Raw genomic sequence first — 23,307 nt, forward strand, 5'->3', positions numbered from 1 at the left:
AAATAATTGTGTTAATTACTTATTGTAAAGCATTTGAACATTCTTTTGTGTCACATGTTCATTATTAAGTTGATGTATAACTGTATAGTATCTTAATTATTTAAAATATAAGGTGACTAAAAATGGCAACCGTATTTTCAGTTTTGGCAACCAACAGTTGATGCCTGGTTGCCAGCCTGGCAACCACTTTTAAAAGTTAGCGTTGTGCCCTGAGACAGCAGAACAAGGTCATCGGCATAAAGCAGACACTTCACCTCTCTCTCTAGGAGGGAGAGGCCAGGAGCAGCACAGTGATCCAACTGAACAGCAAGTTCATTTATATATATATTAAATAAAGTGGGACTTAAATTGCAACCCTGACGAACACCTCTTCTCTGGGTGAAGAATTCAGTTTGTTTGTCTCCAATTTTAACAGCACACTTATTCCCTAAATACATTGATTTAACCAGATCGTACATTTCGCCCCCTATACCACAATGTAGACGTCTATAATAGAGCCCTTCGTGCCAAATAGAGTCCAAAGCTTTTTTGAAATCAATGAAACAAGTGAATATCTTACCATTTTGTGTTTGGTGTACATGTTAGTTAACTAAAGTGTGAAGGGTATACACATGGTCGGTGGTGCGGTGTTTTGGAAGGAAGCCAATTAGATTTTGACTCAAGGTGGATTGTTGGTTAAGGAAATCTTGTATTCTTTTATTTAGAATGCTACAGAATAATGTCCCCAGACAGCTGCTGACACAGACGCCACGGTAGTTCTTAGGGTCTGATTGTCTCCACTCTTATGAATGAGGGAAATGAGCCCTTTGCACCAGATGAAAACATCCTGACTGCAATACGATACTGAACAGCTTGAACACTGTACCTGCATCTCTGGGGTGCTGCATCTGAGCATTTCGTTTTGAATGTTGTCTGGGCCACAAGCTTTCCTTGGCCGGAGAGATTGTGTCTGTGTGGTCAACTCTTCCCAAGTCATTGGGAAATCAAGGGGCTTTTGGTTGTCTTTAATAGTTTCTTCTAATGTTTGGAGTTGTTCTTTTGTAATACATTGATCTGAATTCATTAGATTTATTGGTATGTCTTTGTACAAACTTTCAAAATGTTCTCTCCAGATGTCACCGTTTTGGATGGGTAATGCTTGTGGTTGTTTTGTGTTGAAGTTGTTCCACAGATCCCAGAATTGATTTTGATCAATGGCTTTCTCAATATCCTCAAGTTTCATGTGGGTATCATTTTGTTTTTTGTTCCTTATTGTACATTTATATTTGTTTAAAACGTCATTGTATCTAATGCGTAAGGCTGGGTTGTTTGGTTGCTGATGTTTTTCATTTGCTATTTTTCTCAGGTCTTTTCTGATGGTCTTGCATTCCTGGTCAAACCATTTGCCTTTTAACAGGCTTCCGCTTTTGTTTGATTAGGTCAGCTTTAATAGCTGCCTTGTGAAATATCATATTGATATAATCAATGGCCATGTTTACACCATCTTTGGTAGGAACATATTGATTTTGGTCAAACAGTGACATGTCATTCATCAGATCAAGGCCATGGTGAATTTGTCTCCACTGTCTGGGGCCCACCTGTAAGTAGGATGTAATGCAGCTTACTGGGTTCCCTTGTTGTGTCACTCATTGGACCTGAGAGTTTAAAGAACACATTGATTTGGTTGTGGTCTGAAAAGGGGGATTGCTGTCTGACAGTGAATGTACTGATAGTGGAGGGGTCCATGTCAGTGATTGCATAGTCTACTACACTAGACCCTAGAGCTGAGGAGTAAGTGAATCTCCCTAAAGAGTCCCCTCTGAACCTCCCGTTCACTATGTACAGGCCTAAGGCCCGACAGAGATGCACTATCTCTTTGCCATTCTGATTGATTTCAGAGTCAAGGCTGTTCCGATGGCTGACGGTTGGTGTGGTAAACAGGGGGGGGTTCACCAAATACATGGTGGCTGCCCTGTGGGTCTATGACATCAGGTTCAAGTCTCTCCTTCTCTCTCTCTCTCTCTCTCTCTCTCTCTCTCTCTCTCTCTCTCAGAGGCCGTCCCTGGGTCTATCCGCACAGCAGAGCACTTTGTCCGTTTCCTAAAACGTTTCCTGGAGTATCTGAAGTCCCGTCTCAGGGTCCATCATGTGGTACAGGAGAGCACCCCGCAGTTCCTCAAAGACATCTTCGACAAAGTCTGCATCGACCGCAAGCCCCTCAGGTCAGTGAAAGCCCTGTCTTTGGCCAAACTTACCAAACTATCACAGGCTCTGGACATCAGAACCAATCACTTTCATTCTCTAACCTTTCCATAGCAGTTTCCTCAGACCACACCTTGAATAAGTCTTGTCTCTCCCCCCCCCCCCCCCCCCCCTTATGTCTGCAGGTTCTGTGCAGAGCGGTTACAGTCGCTGCTCCGGACCCTGGAGATCGCAGACATCGCAGACTTCTCAGCTATTACTCTCATCTCCAACTTTGCTACCCTCGTCAGCACCTACAGCCAAGGTGCTCAAACACTTTACCTTGAATTACTGAACATCACACACTGTTATCAATATCACAGTGAAGTGATATTATGTTTCAACAAATCCTTTGTTTGCATTTCTCTCTCTCTCTTTCTGAAGGTTTCACCATCATCATTGAGCCCTTTGAAGACAGAACTCCCACCATCGCTAACCCCGTGCTGCACTTCAGGTGGGGAGAGTTCAATCTTTATCGAAGCAATCCACTGATGATTGTGAAAATGGGTCAAATGTTGGTAGACTTTGTGTTTGCTGTGAGCAGCTGACCAAGTTTTGAGAAATGTCAGCAACAAAGACAAGAAGTTTCTTCATACTAAAGGCCAGAAAAGCAAAGCAGTTCTTTTTTTCTTTTCTTTTTCTTTTACAATTTGACACAGCTGTTGCCTGTAGTTTTATTTATATAATGTTGTCTCTCCTTCCTAGGAGAAGGATCCATATCAGTTCCTCTTCCTTAGGTTCTATTCTGTTTTCAAGGAGCTACGAATAGGTTGTGCTGTATAGATTCTATAGCCTGTGTGAAATAGAATCAACAAGTTGGATGTCATCTTTAATAAGTTGAGGGAGGCGTGTGGCGCAGTGGATAGAGCTCAGGTTCAAACCCCACTGCAGTCAGCATGTCGTTGTGTCTCTGAGACACTTCACCCCAAAGTGCTCCTTTGGGGATTGCCCACAGTATTGAGTTTGTAGGTCGCTTTGGATAAAAGCGTCTAACAAGTAGCATGTAATGTAACATGTAATGATAACAGGTTACAGTGGGACAAACATGTGAGACGATGCAGCCCTAAATCTGATTGATAAACGTTGAAACATCAGGTTAACACGTGCTCTGTGTTCCTCCCAGCTGTATGGACCCGTCTATCGCCATCAAACCAGTGTTCCAGAGGTTTCAGTCGGTCATCATCACCTCTGGGGTGAGTTATACTCTGCTTTCATCGCTGCTCACTTTAGTCCTGTTTAGTCCCATCTCATTTCATTAGCCGCATTCACACCGCAGGACTTTCCCTGGTACTTTGGTTCTTTAGTTCCATTAGTACCAATAATGTTGCGTTCACACCGCCGGGACTACTCAGTGCCGGGAACTCTTTTGGCCATTTTCAGTCCCTGCTAGAGAGGTGGTACGAACCTGGTGATAAAAGAGTGCCAATTTCTATTCTATTTCTATTGGCTGGGCGAATTGCAAACCACGCCCCGTTAGACTCTGAATTTTTTTCGTTAGGCAGCCATTTTTTTCCTCGCTACAAAACCACATCCACATCCACACCTGAGCGAGTAGTTTTTTTGTACTTTAAAGCAGTTATGACCACACGTACTACAACACCGGAGCGGTGGAATGATGAGGAAGTGTCGGCGCTTCTGGCAATTTACTCTGAGGACGGGATGCAGCAGCTTCTACAGAAAGCAGTTCCCAACTCCAAATGTTTTGAGCGATGTTCGCAAAAGCTACTTGAGCTGGGAATCGTACACAGTGCACACGGATGCCGGGTAAAAATAAAGAAACTCAGGCAGGACTATACAAAAATTAAAGACCACAATAATAAGAGTGGTAACGATGTTCTATTGTTATTATATATATATATATTGCCACTGTTTTTTAATACTGACACCTAACTTGCACTAAGGTGTGTCTGCTGCTATATATATTGCCACTGTTACATTGTTTTGAAACTACTTACACTTTATTTTACATTTCACACTTTTATTTAACTTCAATGTACATGCATACGACACACCTGGAACAGCGTGATGCCGTTATTGTTATGTCTTGACTGTGCAATAAAACAAACAAACTGGCGAAGCTTTATTTATTGTGTCCCACCCCAAATGTGCAGAATAGAAGAATGTGAGAGCAGACAGGTGTCGGTGGTTGAATTTATCTACAATGTTGCAACCTTGTGCAGCAATGGCAGGGGCAGAAACACAAGTCTTACACACATAAACACAAGTAATTTATCATGTCATTTGTTTTAGATAAATAAGGGAAAAACACCAAACAAGGGTTAATGTCCTTTTCCAAAATCAGCCTGAGGGGGTAATATATAATAAATACATAAAGATAAAGTCCATTGTTATAATGGGGTATTTTATTTGTAAATTACCCTTATGAACTCCATCATGTCTGAGGTCGGAAAGTAAACAAACGCCTCATACAGCGGGTGGGCTTTATACCCCCTCCCCCCGTGTAGTTCTTCTTCTCTCGTTTTTTTTTGTACCTGCCGTGAAGTGGTTTTGCAGCCTGCCAGTAAACCCAGAGAAGAAGAAGACGAAGTGACGTCAGCGTAATCTTGCCTCAGGGAAAGTACTGCGGTGTGAATGCGATTGGCACTAGCCCCATGGCGGATTCAGTGCCGTGGTACTTTAGTGCCGGCACTAAAGTACGGCAAGTCCTGCGGTGTGAAAGCGGCTATTGTTCCTGAATACATTTCTTTAAAAAAAAAATCACAGTTAGTAGAGAATTATTGCTTTTTTATTCACACTTAATATATATATTTGTATTATGACATGATAATACATGACAGTCTGTGTTCCCTACTTACTGTAGGTGTGCACTGATAAATGAATACTGCTCTCATATTGACTCTCCTCTCCTTCTGGTTGACCTCTCCAGACTCTCTCTCCTCTGGACATCTATCCCAAAATCCTCGACTTCCGCCCTGTTACCATGGCATCCTTCACCATGACACTGGCCAGGACCTGCCTCTGTCCTCTGGTGTGTAACTACAGTCAGACACACACAAAGACGCACTCACTTCTCTGGATTCTAAAATAAATTATGGAATTAGTCGAGGGTTGAGTTTGACAAATTGTGTCATAAAAATCCTTTAATCATATCATTTCCAATTGTATTACTGAATTTTATTTCTTTTTTTCCTCCATTCTGTCTTCCCCAGATTGTTGGCAGGGGGAACGATCAGGTGGCCCTGAGCTCAAAGTTTGAGACCAGAGAAGACTTCGGTTAGTACTAATATAAAAGCACGTTGGCCCAAAAACAGCATCAAAGGATGATATCATTTAACCAAAAAAATACAATATTATTCAGTGAAAACTGAAGCTAAAACAATATTTAATTTGAAAATGTTTGTGCTTCCAGCTGTGATTCGTAACTATGGCAACCTACTCCTTGAGATGTCTGCAGTCGTTCCCGATGGCATCGTGGCATTTTTCACCAGCTACGTCTACATGGAGAATATCGTGGCGTCGTGGTATGAACAGGTCAGTGTGTGGAGAAAAACAGCACACACACACACACACACACACACACACACACACACACACACACACCCCTGGGTGACAGCACTGTACCCTTAACATGGAACATCATTTATTATTTGTGTCATTTGGTATAAGCGGTTTTCTCCTTAAAGCAGAATGGAGCATGGTCTCTTTGTATAAAGAAGAGAGCACAGTGTCATCATCTGATTCTGAAAAGACGTTTGTCTGCAGGGGATCCTGGAGAACATCCAGAGGAACAAGCTGATCTTCATCGAGACTCCGGACGCTGCAGAGACCAGCATGGCTCTGGAGAAATACCAGGAGGTCAGACTCGCTAACCTCTTACTATTATTGTTATTATTATTATATAGACCACAGCTATCTGTATTTGAGGCATAAAAGACATTTAATGTTGCTAAGATGCAAATAGATAATCAATGTGGTGATTTGTACTATTTCCCATTAGCAGTGTAAAAAAAGAATAAAAGCAAACTCATGATAATGTTTCATCTTCTGTGCAGGCCTGTGAGAACGGCAGAGGAGCCATCCTGCTGTCTGTGGCCAGAGGAAAGGTGTCTGAGGGAATAGACTTTGGTATGCTACACATGTGATAAAGATTTAGTAATGCAGCTTACGCTGGGTTTATGTCAGTATGTGGATTTAAGTATTTCCAACATTGTAACTATAACTGTTCTGTCTCCTGTTCAGTGCACCATTTTGGGCGTGCAGTCATCATGTTCGGGGTGCCGTATGTTTACACACAGAGCCGCATCCTGAAGGTCAGAACTGTCTACTATACCCTCTGCCATTTCAAAATAAAAAACAACACATTTTGACCAATGAACATCCAACACACACTGCCAGCATACGCTCAGTTGCTTAGGTGTATCACCTCTGTAATCTCAATGAAGGTCTCTTTGTGTAATGTAATACAGTTCAACAGCACACCGAACTGCATCCTCCACAACCACCGTGCTCTCTATTTTTATTTTCTTCAGGATTGGTTGATTAGACTGCCTTATTTATGGTTAAGTGTACTTAATACAATTGTAACTTGAACTAAAATGGTACTTTTCAGGTCCTGAAAACGTGGAAACATTAAATAAGTGATGAGGTTTACAAAATATGCAATCTGCTTGATTGTAATGTTGATTTCCCTTTTTATTTACATTTCCGAGCTCATTGTACCTTTACAAATCCCATGTCCGTTCCCTTTCATGATGGTGAAGTCATGATTTGACTCAGGTTCATAATATTTTCTGCATCTTCGTGTTTGGTTTCAGGCCCGGCTGGAGTACCTCCGGGATCAGTTCCAGGTCAGAGAGAACGACTTCCTGACGTTCGATGCCATGCGTCACGCAGCCCAGTGTGTGGGCCGAGTCATCAGAGGCAAGACCGACTACGGACTCATGATCTTTGCTGACAAGGTACGTGATCCTTCTGCCAGTGTTCTCTCATTTGACCCTGCAATACTTTGACATGAGTATCTACACATTATACAATGTCCCAGCCTCCCTGTGCTGCACATGACCTGTTGGCCTGTCCCAGTCCATCCACAGTCTTCTGATGTTAGCGTTGAAGTAGCTTCACTGGAGCAGTTGGTGGCTTATTGGGTTATTTCTCTAAGCAAAGATCAAACAGTATGTGATGTCTGCCTCCTCAGCGGTACGCCCGAGCAGACAAACGTGGGAAGCTGCCTCGCTGGATCCAGGAGCACATCACAGACGGCAGTCTGAACCTCACTGTGGACGAGGCCGTGCAGCTCTCCAAACACTTCCTGAGGCAGATGGCCCAGCCATTCAGACAGGTGAGTCGCGCTGCTGCTGCACAAGAGCAAAGCCTGTGTTTGAAATGTCTTGCTGCTGTCCTGGGTAGTCATCATGTCTAATGTAAGCTTACATATAAAGGGCATTTATTTGATTCTAACGAAGCAAGTTTATATATTTGCTCGGGGTTTTAACCCAGAGCACATGCATGTACTTTAAAGTTGTCTGATTACCTGCACTGCTGTTGCTCTGGTTTTTAATAGAATAATAAGAGTATACACTGTACTGCACTCAACCTTTTACTAAAAGGGGGAAAGATTTGAGCTTATCCAGTTAATCAGAAGTTAATTTTGACTGGGTTTAGATACAAAAAAACAGGAGATTGAAAAACAGTCATTTCACTACCTACTTTATCCCACGCAGTTTGAACATGTAGCAGCTTTCTACTCTAACCCTTATGTCACTCACAGCTGCAGAGTGAACAGAACCAGACATCCATAGTAGTGTCACTAAGCAGGACACTGAAAGTCTGATCCTCACACTGATGTCCACCTGTCTGTCTTCTCTCCCTGCAGGAGGACCAGCTGGGTCTCTCTCTGCTGACTCTGGAGCAGCTGGAGTCTGAGGAGATGCTGAAAAAGATCAGTCAGATCGCTCATCAGAGCTGAGAGTAGCATATATGCAGTGGATAATGTCATCACCGTGGCAACACCCATAATGGGATCAGCAGTATTTACAATGGCATCCTGAAAAGCAGAGAAATAAAACGATTGTTTTGTGACTATGATAGAGCACGGTCGCCCAGCAGAGGCAACATAGGTTGTTATGGGTTCACTACATCAGGACATTCAGACTATGGGTCAGGAAATCAGCTCATCACTAAACAAAAGAAAAATAGGATGGAGTGTTTGTCTTTTATACAAATGTAACACATTTAGTGAGATTCAGGATGTCTAAACTCTAAACATCATTAGGTCAACACGTTGCTTTAACTACAAATCAAGATTCCTCTGGGTGTCACTGCGGTCATAAAGCGTCTGTCATACAGACAGAACGACTTAGTTTCCTCTAACTGTACAGTCCCATTTTTTACTGAATCTGTTTTCCACCAGGATGTCGGAGAATAAATGTTTGTATCTAACAGAGGAGGACTTGTGTTTCCTTTTCATGAAAGCGTTTGAATCTTAATGACATCTTTCATTGAGGAGCTATTCAAGCTGGAAATTGGTGTAGCAGCCCTTAATAATAAAGAAAACACAAATTGTCAAACTCTAAAAGACATAAAACACAAAGCAATGCCAACAAATACACATTTCTTACATCTTAAGGTCATTTATTTCAGCTCAGGTTTGCAAATATAAAATACAAACATATTTACCAGAATAAACAGCATCAGGAGATATATTCCACTTTCTACATACTTCTTTCCCCATTGTATACGTAACATTCTCACACGTGTTTCATATCAAACTAGCTTCTACAGGTACTAGTGTGCGCGTTCAGCCCTACATCCTCTGCCACAGCAGATAATCAGTAGTTCTCCACCGTGGGAAACCACGTCATCAAGTATGTAATGCTGTTTTCAGTGAGGGAAGATTTCCAAGCAGCACTCTCTGTTTTTGCGTCCATGTCTTTGAACGTTCCAGAGGTTTGAGTATGCATACAATTATAGTTATTAAGTGCTTTTAGTCCATGCTGTGTTGTAGTCATATCACCAGTTGGAGGTAAGTCTTTCTATAAAAAGATCACAATGAAATGACATGTTAAATTAAAAGCTAGTTTACTATTTTCAATAGTATGATGCAGCTAGTTATGGATTTCAGGCCTTTCAGAGAATGAGCATCAGTGACAGACATTACGTTGGCACCTTAAATGTGTTCCTCAGTCACACTCAGCCAGGGTTACTATGGAGATAGATCCAGGCCAACAATGTTGATCATGTGAAAAATAACAATCTGAAAGTTTGATCCTGAATAAAAGTAAATTGAATGTTTTAAAAAAGATAATATGAAAAGGTTTTTCAGGTTGAATATTATTTTTGATTCAGTTTAGGAATGAATATGAATTCCCACATTGGATATTTGTTTCAGTTGCAGTGTTATATGGGCAGACTCGTGGCCCCTTGTGTCTCTGGGTTGCCCTTCAGCTGCTAGAAGTATATCTGTCTGCTTTTGGCTCTGGACACATATTGTCATGTTGGATTGTCAAAGCTTGTCTGACACATTTCTGAACTTACACACAAGGATAATTGCTGAATGTGTACAGCATAGAGCCTTTTCTATACAGTCTTGCTCTAACATCTGCTGTATGTCATGGTTTCCACTTTCTTTGATTTGACAGCGCTCAGAGTCAGAGATCCTTCTCCTGCCTTTGAGCTGGTCTCAGATTTGAGTTAAACACCGACTCAGGCACACAGCAGTACTTTTGTTATACACTTTTCTGAATAGAGTTCGAACTCTGACACATAATTGCTGGATATGGAAGTGTGCACTTTAGTACTTTAATATTCAAGTATTGATTGATTTACCACAGCTTAAGAGTTTGATTGTCAGTTAATATATATTCATATATTTTTGATCAATGTGCAAAAATATCCATATTCAATAGTACAATTTAAAAAATCTTATATGTGTTCATTTTGTGCAGCTAGTTTGTTTTTATTCAAGTTTAAAAAAGTTGGTCCTTATTCTCGTAGTGTGGAATGTCAAAAGTGGACTGGGTAGCAAAGCAGCTGAACAACATGATCAGAAGGACCTGCACATCATAAAGGCAACACACATTTAAAGAACTCAAACAGTTCCAACGTCATAGCTTCACTTCTCCCTTGTAAACCAAATGCAACAGTATTTTATATTTTGACAACGCATCATAGTTTTGATTATCGTGCAAACAACTTTACATTTCTGTGAATTTATAAAAATGTATAAACATGATCAATCTTAATGTCGATACGAGTGTTTGTCTCCAGAGCATTTAAACATAAATAATGTTGTTAATAGAAATGTTACTAATATGAAAGATGAAATTCTATTGTTAATCTGCTAATGACATGGTTCAAATAAAGAAATGAAATATAGAACACTGTTTTCTAACAGTCTTAGTCCTGGTGAGGACATTTGGAAACTGAGTTCAATAAAACTAGACATAATGAGATGACCTCTTCAGTGAGCAGGAAGGAAGGAGATGTTCTAACCGCTTTCTGGAGACAATTGTCATCACCAGAGACAAACATGTCATTATTGTGCTAACTGAAATGTTCTCAATAGCTTAGATTACATCATACATTCTTTCAATTAGGAATATTTGTACACATTAGATTATTGACAAAGTCTGCAGTTGCGACAACTATCTCCAAAAGTGGGGAATCACTTTAGTGTAGAACACCTGATGAGAGCGATAGCTGTGTGTGTGTGTGTGTGTGTGTGTGTGTGTGTGTGTGTGTGTTGTGTGTGTGTGTGTGTGTGTGTGTGTGTGTGTGTGTGGTGTGTGTGTGTGTGTGTGTGTGTGTGTGTGTGTGTGTGTGTGTGTGTGTGTGTGTGTGTGTGTGTGTGTGTGTGTGTGTGTGTGTGTGTGTGTGTGTGTGTGTGTGTGTGTGTGTTAACTGGTACCACCCAGTGAGCCTCTTCTCGTCAGGCTCTGTGTGCTGGAGCTCAGTCCTCGAACATCTGCCAAGCGGCTCGACTGAGGAACAAACAGAGACACGAGGATGTGAACGTGGGACAGTCAGAGGCACCAAGTCTCTCAAAGAGACCGGAGTTAAAACCCCTCTGCTCTACTTGTCTTTCTCACTAGGCAATGCATAACCAGTGAGATAACAGCTGTTTGTGAGCAGCAGCATTACAGGCTAGCTAGCCTCTGCACCTCGTGTCCAATATTTCATTTTTATGGCCTAATTTACTAGGATATTTTAATTACATTTTTTGACAGTCTATATAGCATGACTTTTCATTTCTTTATGATATACTACAATGTGACTTTTGGATGAAAATGGAATGGCTGTAAATCCCTGTGTCTTCATGAGCCACAACATGTTTCATGAGAATTATTATGATTATTTATGAGTATACTATGGCATTTTTAACTAAACATTTATACCAACTATACTTTATGACTAGGATTTTTACAAGGCAGACCCTATTATGACTTTTCGTATGATTTATTAAACTGACTTTTTCTTACATTCGTTATGGTATACTAGATTAAAGTTGTTTATGATACGCTATACTGTAACTTCTTTATGACAATTAAAGGCATCCTCAAACTCATACACTTTTACATTCTGTGTGGCCGACTACACTATGACCTTTTCATGACATTTTAATGAAATAATCTAGTTTTAATTTGAATGATATGATATATACTAACGTTTTCATAACATTCTTTATGGCATACTATGACTTGTAATTTGTTATGACATAATGTCCCCTTAAAGGTGGGGTAGGTCATTTTGGAGAAACCGGCTCGAGTGCGCTAGAATTAGAAAATACACGACCGGAAAAAATGTGCCACTTCCTCACAGAGCCCCGCCTCCAACACACAGGAACGCGGCTCAGATGATTGGTCGTGCTTTTTACAGCACCACGGCTTCCACAGATGATGTTTTTTTTATGTATTTTCTGTCAAAGCACTTCAGATATTCATTGCTATCGGGATGTTAAGAGCATTCCATGGAATATAACAAAATGTGTATCTAGAGCCGGTTTCTCAAACTTACCTACCCCACCTTTAAGTTTAAGGACATATTCTAGTGGCATACTATATGAATAGTTCTTCCTCAATTGGTCATATTTTCTAAGTGTGTTTGATAATCCACAAAATGAACATTGTGCTGTGCAGACACATCACAACAATCACACGCAGTTACTACTCATTCAGGTCATCGCTGTTAAACCGAAGGAAACATCCACAGTGTTCTCACCTGGGCCTCGTCCTGACTCTCTCTGTCCCGGTCATTCAGCACATTCAGAGAGTTCGCTCTCTTCATCCTGAAACAGGGAGACAGTAATAATGAACTCTTAAGGGATATCATATCATCACACACACACACACACACACACACACACACACACACACACACACACACACACACACACACACACCACACACACACACACACAACACACACACACACCACACACACACACACACACACACACACACACACACACACCACACACACACACACAGACACACACACACACACACACACACACCACACACACACACACACACACACACACACACACACACACACACACACACACAACACACACACACACACACACACACACACACACACGTTCAGAATGAGTTGTATATTAAATAGGAAACCTTTCTTTTAAAAATGAGGTATCCACCATTTAAAAACGAAATCACTTTATATGTTATCTTCTTATTCACATTGTTTGTTTGTAAAATGATTAAACAGGATTCCTTTGACATAAATCAGGGTCTGCATCTGTGTGGACGAGCTATGAGGCGTGTACGGGCTTCAGCTACAGTGAGAGGTTAACATCGTGTCAACAGAACAGTACCCAGCGTTGCTCTGAATATTGTCCTCCATTCCGACTCCTCTCAGCTTGCGGACCAGCTTCTCGCTGCTCCTCCGTATCGACTCTCTGAGTTTGGTGAAGGATCCGCTGCGCCTCAGGTTACTGAGCCCGTCCTGACCCGCCTCACCGTCCTCTGTCCCGGACCAGCTGGGACGACCGTCCCCTGGAGGACAGACAGCAACAAAGCAGTATGAACAATAACAAGGAGCAGTCTGCAGCAGACCTGGCCAGACAGGATCCACTCCGGTTGGGAATCCTTCTTGGATTCTTTCCAGTATTTCTTTGTACTATAAGCTAACTTCCTCGTGGTCACTGACGAACACTTGGGGTCTTTTAAAGGCACTTGACAACAGAAGTGCATTCCCTTTAACAGCAGTTACGGAAAGGTGACCTCAGTTTCACTCAGATTTGATTTGCTTTGTCCACTTGTGTTAAACCTTTCTATATTTCTCTGCAGATACACACACTTCTAGTAGGCGAGTGATAAATAAGAGTACGAGTCCATCATGGGACAATCCTACTTATTCTGCCCATTAAATGAGGCTGTGGAACTTTTGAGAGAACGTTTCTCTTCTAAACTAAATGTCAAATGTATGAGCAATTCAAACCCCCTTTGCTCACTTTAGTACACTTGGTGGCTTTCCTTTTAAAGCCTTATTTGGTCTGATATTAATATCTATTAACTGGGACAACGTCTGCACTATATAATAATGTGTATTTCAATTTCATTCAATTTGCCAACTCAAAGACTTTAACATGAACTGTAATAAAAGTGACTGTGCCTGTGTTCTCACTACCAACGTATTAGTTTAGGATCGTATGGGAAAACAGAACTCTTCTTATTAAGCACTCAAATCCAGATATCATCATAACCGATACTTTTATTTGGCTTTAACTGAAACACCTAATCAAAGTAAAACATTAAGAGTTATCATTACTTTCCAAAAGGCTCACTGTAAAATAAAACTTGTGCTTACAAAACAAAAACCCCCAGCAATATGTACCTTCCACAGATCCAAAGTCCTTCTCATGTGCTCGGGTCAGGATCTCTTTGTACAGAGACTCAGCTTGTCTGTATTTCCCCTGCTTCAGATAGCACGATGCCTGAGAGGGAACACAGGAACAGGACAACAGATGAGTTCAGGGGAAAGTGTACAAAATCAATAATGGTTGTGTGGTTCCATTAGACTGAAGATCTTGACAGTAATGAAGTCGTTGAGGAAACAGGGAAAGTCAGAGGAGCACCAGAACAAATCTCTCACCAGGTTGTTCTTGGTCTTGGCCACGTTGGCGTCGTCCGGGCCCAGCTTGCTCTGGTAGATGTGCAGAGCGCGCTCGTAGTACTGCTCCACCTCCTGGTACTTCCCCTGGTTCTGACACAGCAGGGCCAGGTTGTTCAGCTGCTTGGCCACATCGGGGTGATCAGTGCCCAACACCTGGGGGGGGGGGGGGGACACAAGATACACTGAGCACACAACATACATGATTCTTTCCAAAGCCATCAGTGTCTGATGCTGAAGATGTATTAAGATCATTTACGCAGAGCTAGAATCTTGAGGATGACTTGGGAATGAGCCAGTTTAATGAGCCAGTGTAATCGCCTCATTCAGCCAAAGACCGTGCAGACGTGTTGTAGTAAAATGAAAGTCTTCAAACTTATTTCTTCAAGTAAAGATAGCATAACTCACTCTTACAAGAAAGAGTTCCACTTTCTCTATCTATTGTACTTGTAGTGAAACCCTTGGTTAGAATAAATGCCTTTACATCAAGATGTGTAGGAGATATAAAGGTTTATGGTGCATACATCTCTGAAGAGCAAACATTTGAATCATTTGACTCTGAAGGCTTTCGTAAGAAGAGTAAAACAAGAGAGTCCGCTCACTTTCTCTCTGATCTCCAGAGCTCTTTTACACAGCGGCTCTGCTTCTTTGTATTTGCCTCTTTTCCCATAAAGCACTGCCAGGTTGTTGAGCGTTGCTGCCACCTGCACAGACAAACAAAAACACACGCGTTCATCATACACACCAGCTCAGTGAGTCTGACCTGAACTACTGAGACAAACCACATGTTTGGGTTGTATAGACTGCTCACCCACAGCGACAAGACTTAAATATATGTTTCTACTAATACTAGTGCACACAAGATGTGTTTAAAGGGCCCATGTCATGCTTCTCTGGTTATTACCCGTCCCCTTGTGTTCTGTAGCTTCTGCATGTAAACGGTCTGCAGTCACAAACCCTCAAAGTGCACCCTGTAGGGAGTAACACTCTAACACAGAGAAGAGCTGTCTGTGCTGCCCCAGAACGCCTCGTTGGACATTTCTCTTTTCCCATTGTTTTCTTATCGGGTATAGTGACGTTACGTTACGTCCGCGGAGCCGTTACGCTTGGACCAATCCGCGGACTTCCTCACACACACAGACTCGGCAGGATGTTGCGAGACTCGCTGCTGCGAGGAGCGGACACTGTGAGCTGGCTCACTGGTGTGGGGTCGGCGAGACAGCGAGACACCGCGGAACTCAGCCTGGGCACACACACAAACTCCCAGCCGTCTGCGTGTGTGTGTGTGTGTGTGTGTGTGTGTGTGTGTGTGTGTGTGTGTGTGTGTGTGTGTGTTCGGGCTGGGTTTCGCTGTCTTGCAGACGGCCACTGGGCTCACGGGGGGGGGGGGGGCAGGAGCTCCATCAAGCCGTGGAGCACAGAGAGTGAACACACAGACTATACAGAGATGCTGTGAGAACCAATGTGAGTTTGGAACATTGAACAGTGTAAATGTATTCTAGTCGACCTCAACGATGGAATTATGACCAGTAGAAATGATACCTTTTAAGTTTACAAACAAACACAATGATAAGTGAAAAGCAAGTGGAATAAATACCAGCAGCATTTGTTCCAGGTTATTCAGTATGTGGCGGTAATTAAAGTGTGTCAGTGGGTACAGCAGACTGAATGAATTCAAAGAGCAGAAACTCACAGCGGGATGGTCCATCCCCAGAGTCCTCTCTCTGATGGCCAGCGCATCGTTCAGCAGGCTGGCTGCTTCTTTGTATTTGTTCTGATCTCTGTAGAGAAACACACACTGCACTTATTGTCACCTCAGACTCAACTTTTGATATGATCACATCGTTTTGGCGAATAGAGCTGTAATGCTGAATTAGGTTTTTCATTCCTTCTGTTTTTATTATAGTAAGACCTTTAATATTATAAAAAGAGTCAAAACAATGAGTTTGTAGTTAGAATAGTATGATATGCTGTTGATGATAAAGGTTGATACATAAATACACAGCAGATCAATGTTATACAATGTTCTATCCAGCATCGTTAACAGATGGGAGACATTTGTCAGTTAACAATGCAATTCAAATGAATTTGCTAGATGTCATCAATACCAGTGACCTTATCTAATTGTGGTGTATAATCTTTATAAAAGTGTTCTGTTGGTGACCTCACCTGTACACCAGCGCCAGTATATTCAGCATGGTGGCTACGTCTGGGTGTGTGTGACCTGAGGACTTCTCTAGGTCTTCCAGAGCCTGTTGACACACACATAAGCATTGGATCAGTACATAGGGATGACAGATTTACACGATCACTCCTGGCTTTTTGATCATTTGAGCAGATAAAGATTAGAAGTTTCAACCCAAGAAAGACACAGAGATCCGGAGGCTTGCAAAACGTGAGCAGCTCTTTAAGTTGCTGTTGTTTGGGCTCACTGCTCACTGTAGGCTCACGGCTTCTATGTATGTCATATCTGTGACACTGCCATCCGATGGGACCTTCATTCAATGAGCATATTGGAACATTATTACTATATAAGGAGGATATGTTCTTATGTTGATTTAGTGTTTCTAATGGACATCCTGATACTTCTCAATTCTTCTCCTCTTTTCTACTAATGAGCTCATAACAAAGTTCAGCTGTAAAACTTTTAAAAACGGAATAAAGCGCTGTCTTAAGCACCAGGGAGGTTTGCAACGTTGTGTGTTCCTCATTTGACACAAGCTGTGAACACATTGTATTAAAGCTTCAGTGTCATTTCCCATCTCTATCCGTACGTAGTGGTTTCTATCTTGGAAAGACTGCATTTCTATCATCATCTCTCTGTCCTGATCCCTAGGAGGATTGTTCTCAGCCCCGCAGTGCACCTGGGAGCGATTACTTTGGGCTGATCTAATGCAGAGGGTGAGGTTGCAGTGAGTTTCCAGAAGAGGCAGTGGATTCAGGGACTCAAGGAGCCAGAGCTAGTGCAGTTTAAAGGTGAGGCTCCTCCCACCTGTTTGCAGAGCGGCACAGCGACCTCGTAGCGGCCCTGGGAGGCGTACTGGATGACCAGGTTGTGCAGGGTGCGCAGCCGGGCGGGGATCTCGTACCCCCCCTGCTGCGCTGCCGCCGCTGCACTGCTGTGGTGAGGCTGGGACACTGAGCAGAGGGCAGAGACGCTCAGCTCAGATACATGCACTATTTAATACTAGCATCATGATATTTCAATTACATTTCATTAACAACTTTGTATCCACCCCACAAACATCATGCATTACATGAAAGAACATCATGTTGTTCTTTATTTTGTATAAAGCCATGTTCACACTCAGCTCTCTGAACACATTCTGCACACATTTCTACATATTACATATTACATGATTACCTATCATTACAACCTGTCTTGTTGGATTGTTTCTGTTGGCACCACCACACACCAAAGCAGATTCCTTGTATGTGTGAACGTACCTGGCAATAAACTTGATTCTGAAGTAAACATTTGATTCATGAACTGATATTGTTGTGAATGATTTAACACTTCTTTTCAAAGTGTTGTTGACAGAATGTGACTATATTGGAGCATTACATCAAATATAAAGACGAGGTGTTACTCGAGGTGCTGTTATACTATACATCCATACAAGACAATAAATACATTCCCAACTTGCTTTTAAAAAGAAAACATTTAGCTGGATGAGGAAATGGCTTTTAGATTATTCTCACTGGCTGACATCATGCATTTCTGTGAAGAGATGCCATCGTGCATTATTACACAAGACAGAAATGTGACAGCAGACCTGGAGATGTCTTTACTGTGTGTGAAAACGCTAAATATACCCAGCAGCAACACAGTTACACTCTTCAGTGTATCTGCTACACACCTCTATGAAAACAGAGGATGTGTAATTCACTCACACACATAAACAACATGTGTGATGTATAGCTAATTAGAACATTAAGAGGATTCGTTCCCAAAAATACTTTCGAGCCGTTTTAGTTCTGTTTTCTGAGTGTTCTTTTGCCGACCTGACAATCTGGATGAATGGAAATGTACATTTATGTTGTGAATGAGTAACAGATCTAAAGACTAGAGTCTTACTCTGTGACTGCTCCTCATCCTCAGTAGGAAAGAGGTCATCCAGGGACTCTTTGGTTGAAGACGCGTCTTTGTCATCCTGAGGTGAGGAAGACACATTCAGCAAACAACGCAACTGCGGACCAATTACAACATCATATATATATATATTTACACTACACAGCAGCAGTGGTGTCAATTTAGATGTTAAACTAATGGACCACGTTAACAAACAAATGAATTTTAGGAGTTGTTTGAGCTCCTAGATTTGAATACAAGGCACATTGATAACATGGCTCAGTCTCGGTGCTCTTATCAAGCCCATTTCAGCAAATACACTGATTCATCACCAGTTCATAAGTAGCTGGAGGACACAGTGGATTTGTTCCCCTCAAGAATGAATCAAGACCAAGCTAAAGCTAGAAGTGGTGAATAGTGGCCTTTAATTCACAATGCAAAGGTGTTGCTATATCTTCTAGATATATAGATGTAAAAAAGTATTTCGGCTATGTGTTTGTCAACTGTGTCTTATTTTTTCAACCAAAAATGGGCTTCCATACAATAAGTCATTAAAGACTTACAGGACAGAATATATAATAGCATATACCTCAGGCTACCTTCCATAACGAGCTGACAGGTCTGGCAGGTTCGTAGGATCATTTGTTATTTAAAGAACTACATGTAGTCATAGTAAAGTCTTCCTGAGTACACACACACATATTAGTGTTTGTTGTCTGCTCACCAGCTGCGGCTCGTCCAGGTCGTACTTGCGTATGGAGGACATGAACTGCAGGTGTCTGTTCTGCTCCTCCAGGGTCACCACCTCCTGCTCCCTGTCCTGCAGGCGCTGCTGGGCTCCTGCCAGCTCCTCCCTCAGCCACTGGTTCTCCTGACAGAAGCGCCGCACCTGGGGGGCACAGAGACATAGAGAGAGGACACAGGAATGAGAAAGGGGAAGTAGAAAGGATGTAGGGGAGAGAACGGAACATGCAGACAAAAGACAATGAGGGTGAACAGGGAAAGGAATGTAAGGAAGAGAATACATGTGGACAGAGAGAAAGAGGGAGGAGGAGGAGAATGATTGGTTGGAGATGAAGGAATAAGTGTAACAGAGGATCAATGAGTGAAAGGGGGTTGGAAGAAGGATGTTTGGTTTTGAGGAGAAAAGCATGAAGGAGGAGGATTTGAGAGAGTATACTTTTCTTCAGGGTTTTTAAATGTAATGTCCTGCAGAAACGTACCTGAGCACGCAGCTTCTGTTTCTCCGCCTCCAGAGAGCCCAGATGAGCCGACAGCGCCATCATCACCTGGAGGGTACAGAGTTCAATCTAAAACTCTAACGTCATTTGATAATCAATGTAATTCTTCTTTGAACGGAGCATTCCTTGAGACAAAGATTTTCATTTAGGATGAGGTCTTTACTGTGTCGCCTTTACTCTTCCCAATGCGGTGGTTAATCAGAGCTTATTTGATGAAAAGAGATGCATAGCTTTGCTGGAATGGGCTTGATAAGAGTATTGCGACTGAACCATGAAGTCAATGTTCAGTCAAATCTCACCTAGGAGCTAAAACAGGCTAAATGACTCCATAAAGCTACACATTTCAAAGGGATTTATTTGTGTTTGTCAGTGAGAAACACCCCTTTTAAATGTTGGCCCATTAGTTTCAAATCAGAAGTGGCACCATTATTAACAGCTACTGTTCAAAAACTTGTTTTGGCCCATAAAAAAAAAGCAAAAGCTAAAAGACGCAAAAATGCTGCGAAGAGCTAAGAGCATCTCAAAGAGCCTGTGACAGCATCCCAACAACTGTTGTGCAATGAAATATTGGGCTACTAGTCATCTCCAACCGTCAGCTTAAAAAAGAAGGTGCGATACCGTTCCGTTAAATATCAATCATTTCGAACATCGCGGGGAAATTCCTTCGACTCATTTTGAAGTTTTGGGGGAAGCCGGAAGTGACGTCAATGCGGGAACGCTTCACTGTGCGGCGAGAGAGCCAAACACGGACAAAGTGTGTTGTCATGCGTAGAAATGGTGAATTACTGAGTTTAGGCACGTTAATAACGTTTTGATGAAGTTGACTACAGTATATTCATATTTGTCAGTGCTTTCATGTCAAGTCGGCGAACATAAACATAAATGATCGTGGTGAAGATCATGATTACATTAGGATTACAAATCGGTAGTGAGAGCTACTGAATTTCCTCCAGTAGGATGTGATATAAAAACAAATCGATTATTTTTGTAGTTGTAAACTCAAGTGGATGAAACTACATTTATTAGTGCTTTCATGTCAATTCGGCGAACATATGATAGATTAAATGATCGTGAGAATGATGATTAAAAATCGTTTGAGCCGGTCTGCATTTCCTGATGAGAAAACAAACCGATGCTTTTTGTAGTTGTAGTACACCAACATGAATTAAACGTGTGTTTTTTTCACCACAATGTTGGGGAAATTAATGGATAAAATGCACGGATTATTATTATTATTATTATTCTTATTCCCACCAAAATTAAACTCTCATCGCTGTCTGAGCTTGCTGCTGTGTGCACCATCGTGCGTTTACATGCAGATGCTGGGATCCTGAACGGTGCAGCTGGAGCGCTGTGCCCGCAATGACGTCACACATCATTTGGCGGGACTTGAAGAATCCCCGAGAAGATCCAGAAAATGGTCAACATTGAAGGGCAAATTAATGGTTATCAAAGTACAAATATCCAAAATCAGTTCAGTAACGGTTTTCAAGGGGACAATATTTACTCAAATTGATGGGTTTGGATGATGGGGGAAACTCGTGTCACAGGCTCTTTAAAGTACCACAAAGAGTACGTCCCTATGGATGTCCCTACCTGTGCCTCGCTCAGCCCCAGCTCGATCCTCTCCAGTGATTGGCGGATGATGCCGCTCTTCTCCTGCTCCACGCTGCCGCTCTCAGGCGCCGCCCGGCTCTCCAGCGCCTCCTGCAGGTTGTCCAAAAGACTGCGGTTCTCTCCTCTCAGCGCCTCCAGCCCGGCGATCACCTGCTGCGTGTTGCTCAGAATCTCCTCCGCCGAAAACATGGCTGCCACTCTGAGGTTCCCTCTCTCACAGCAACTGACCTGGGAGCAGCACAAAGGGGGTCAAACAATGGAAAGTCATTTTAGTGGTACTCACAGTTATGGTAGTAAAAGAGAGAGGGAAATACCGTAAAAGCAGGGCTTGTGGTATTAAAAGTATAGTAGTAGAATATTAAAGATTAGTAGTAGAAATAATAGGAGTAATACAAGTGTAATAGTGGCAGTAGTAATAACAGTTGTAATAACAGTTGTAATAACAGTTGTAATAGTGGAAGTTAAGGGATAGCAAAAGTAGTCTTTTAAAATACATTGGATACATTTTGGCCAACAGTGGATATAAGATTGTATATATTATTAAGTAGTTATCATGATGACTTGTGATTACTTGGGAAAATGTTATTTAAAAAAAGGAAGTACATATAATAATAGTAGCAGACGGCCTAGCAGTAACAGCGTGTCAGTCATTGTGGTACTAGTTGTTAGAGACAAAATAGTAGGCTAGTATTATTAATACCAGTAGAAGTGGCAGTAGTAATGCCAGGTAAAGTGTCAATTCTCTGAAGCCATTAAAACTAGCTGCACCTTTACCAGCTTTGATTATAATGATTGATCATGAAAGTGTTCTCAAAGCTGGTGAAGGTGCAGCTAGTTTGAATGACTTTGTATTCTGCAGGGTAGCTGGTGGATTTACTCCAGGTGGAACTAAAGTCTGATTCAACACTTGATTACATTTCACATCATTCATCCACATCTGAACAGTAACTAAATGTATTAAATACATGTAAAAGTACACTATTTACCTCTGAATTGTACTAGGGTAGAAGTACAAAGTAGCAAAACATTTTACTTAAGTACAGTAGGCTACATAGTAAATGTACTCTGTTACTTTACACTTCTGTTGAGATATGAAACACGCATTACTCTGTGTGTTCTGTGTGTACTGTGGGCGGAGCAGCAGACCTCCGGTCAGTGCAGCAGACCTCCGGTCAGTGCAGCAGACCTCCGGTCAGTGCAGCAGACCTCCGGTCAGTGCACCATCGTGTCGGTAACAATGTATTTATCACGCTCATGTTTAACCTACAGCCTCTCTCCGATAATATAATGACGACTGCGTCACATTGAGAGACATTTCTGTCCAGTTTGTTGTGAAAACGTCCTTGGCTATACTGGACAATAGTTAACAGCTCTCCTGTAACAGTGCTCGATAACTATTGGGTCTGAAACACGATGTAAACACAGGCAGACATGAAGGCTTCATTCAGATCACATCCACAGTTATTTATAGCGTAACGCTACCTGCTAAATCCAGGCTCCAGGCTCCGGCGGCGTGGTGGCGTCTTTTTGTCCACTCTGAGCTGTTAATATTATTTTAATTTGGAAAGAGGAACCGGTATACAGCGTATCATTTTCGCGTACAGTGTCTGTCAGTTATTTACTGTTGGGACGGTGATAAACTAGGAACTGTTAAAGATTCACCTGCTGCTCCTCGGCGCTCAGCTCCTCCTGTCATCACAAACTCATTAGCATTAAACTAGCATAACAAGACATTTCACTTCCGGCTTCACCTTCAGAATAAAAGTCTTGTCAACGCACATAAAGGTGCATTTAAATGATATGAAGCGAAAAGTGCTTGATTCCTGGAAATATTCAGTAAACATAATAATAGGTTTATGGTAAAAGAATAGTTTGCCTGCATGGTATGCTATACATTTGTCAAAAACTGTTTTCAGTTGTGGACATTAAGTACACTTACTTACTTGAGTACTCAGTTAAGTACATTGAAGTAAAAGTTGTAATTTACTTGATTATTTCAGTTTTTATTAATCAATCAATCATTCCACTCTCCTATATCTCAGGGATATATATTCAACTTGTTTTGTC

General features: G+C 41.8%; 2 protein-coding genes across 3 annotated transcripts; one reads left to right on the forward strand and one right to left on the reverse strand.

Annotated features, from left to right (window-relative positions):
- Positions 1 to 2,032: 2,032 nt before the first annotated feature.
- LOC117555613 (general transcription and DNA repair factor IIH helicase subunit XPD) lies at positions 2,033 to 8,624 on the forward strand (the record flags this gene model as incomplete). Its single annotated transcript, XM_034230530.1, is given in 13 exon segments — positions 2,033 to 2,201; positions 2,367 to 2,485; positions 2,605 to 2,674; positions 3,344 to 3,413; positions 5,108 to 5,209; positions 5,391 to 5,454; positions 5,591 to 5,712; positions 5,944 to 6,036; positions 6,234 to 6,306; positions 6,421 to 6,491; positions 6,996 to 7,139; positions 7,376 to 7,519; positions 8,054 to 8,624. Coding segments are annotated over 13 exon segments (1,334 nt in total), but the record flags the coding sequence as incomplete, so codon positions are not given.
- A 170-nt stretch (positions 8,625 to 8,794) lies between these two features.
- Positions 8,795 to 22,943, reverse strand: klc3 (kinesin light chain 3). 2 transcript variants are annotated; one of them, XM_034230532.1, is made up of 14 exons: positions 22,903 to 22,943; positions 21,220 to 21,468; positions 19,606 to 19,671; positions 19,107 to 19,271; positions 18,389 to 18,464; positions 17,303 to 17,448; positions 16,480 to 16,562; positions 16,004 to 16,091; positions 14,913 to 15,014; positions 14,293 to 14,466; positions 14,035 to 14,134; positions 13,013 to 13,193; positions 12,397 to 12,463; positions 8,795 to 11,159 (listed from the first exon to the last, which is right to left on the reverse strand). In XM_034230532.1, exons 2-14 carry the CDS (start codon positions 21,427 to 21,429, stop codon positions 11,076 to 11,078), a joined length of 1,542 nt encoding a protein of 513 aa, XP_034086423.1. In that variant the 5' UTR covers positions 21,430 to 21,468; positions 22,903 to 22,943; the 3' UTR covers positions 8,795 to 11,075. The 2 variants fall into 2 exon arrangements, with proteins under 2 accessions (XP_034086423.1, XP_034086422.1); XM_034230531.1 differs by having other exon boundaries at positions 22,723 to 22,941.
- Positions 22,944 to 23,307: the final 364 nt, after the last annotated feature.

This window comes from Gymnodraco acuticeps, unplaced genomic scaffold (assembly GCF_902827175.1).
Source record: "Gymnodraco acuticeps unplaced genomic scaffold, fGymAcu1.1, whole genome shotgun sequence".
In the NCBI taxonomy this organism is placed as follows: Eukaryota; Metazoa; Chordata; class Actinopteri; order Perciformes; family Bathydraconidae; genus Gymnodraco; species Gymnodraco acuticeps.

Excerpts from the sequence above, each read along its gene's own strand:
- klc3 (XM_034230532.1), bottom strand. The coding sequence starts at position 21,429 with ATGTTTTCGGCGGAGGAGATTCTGAGCAACACGCAGCAGGTGATCGCC. Across the intron at positions 17,449-18,388 it reads GGATGAGGAGCAGTCACAGA|TGTCCCAGCCTCACCACAGC; the intron begins GTAAGACTCTAG and ends CCCTCTGCTCAG. Across the intron at positions 14,135-14,292 it reads CCAAGACCAAGAACAACCTG|GCATCGTGCTATCTGAAGCA; the intron begins GTGAGAGATTTG and ends GTTCCCTCTCAG.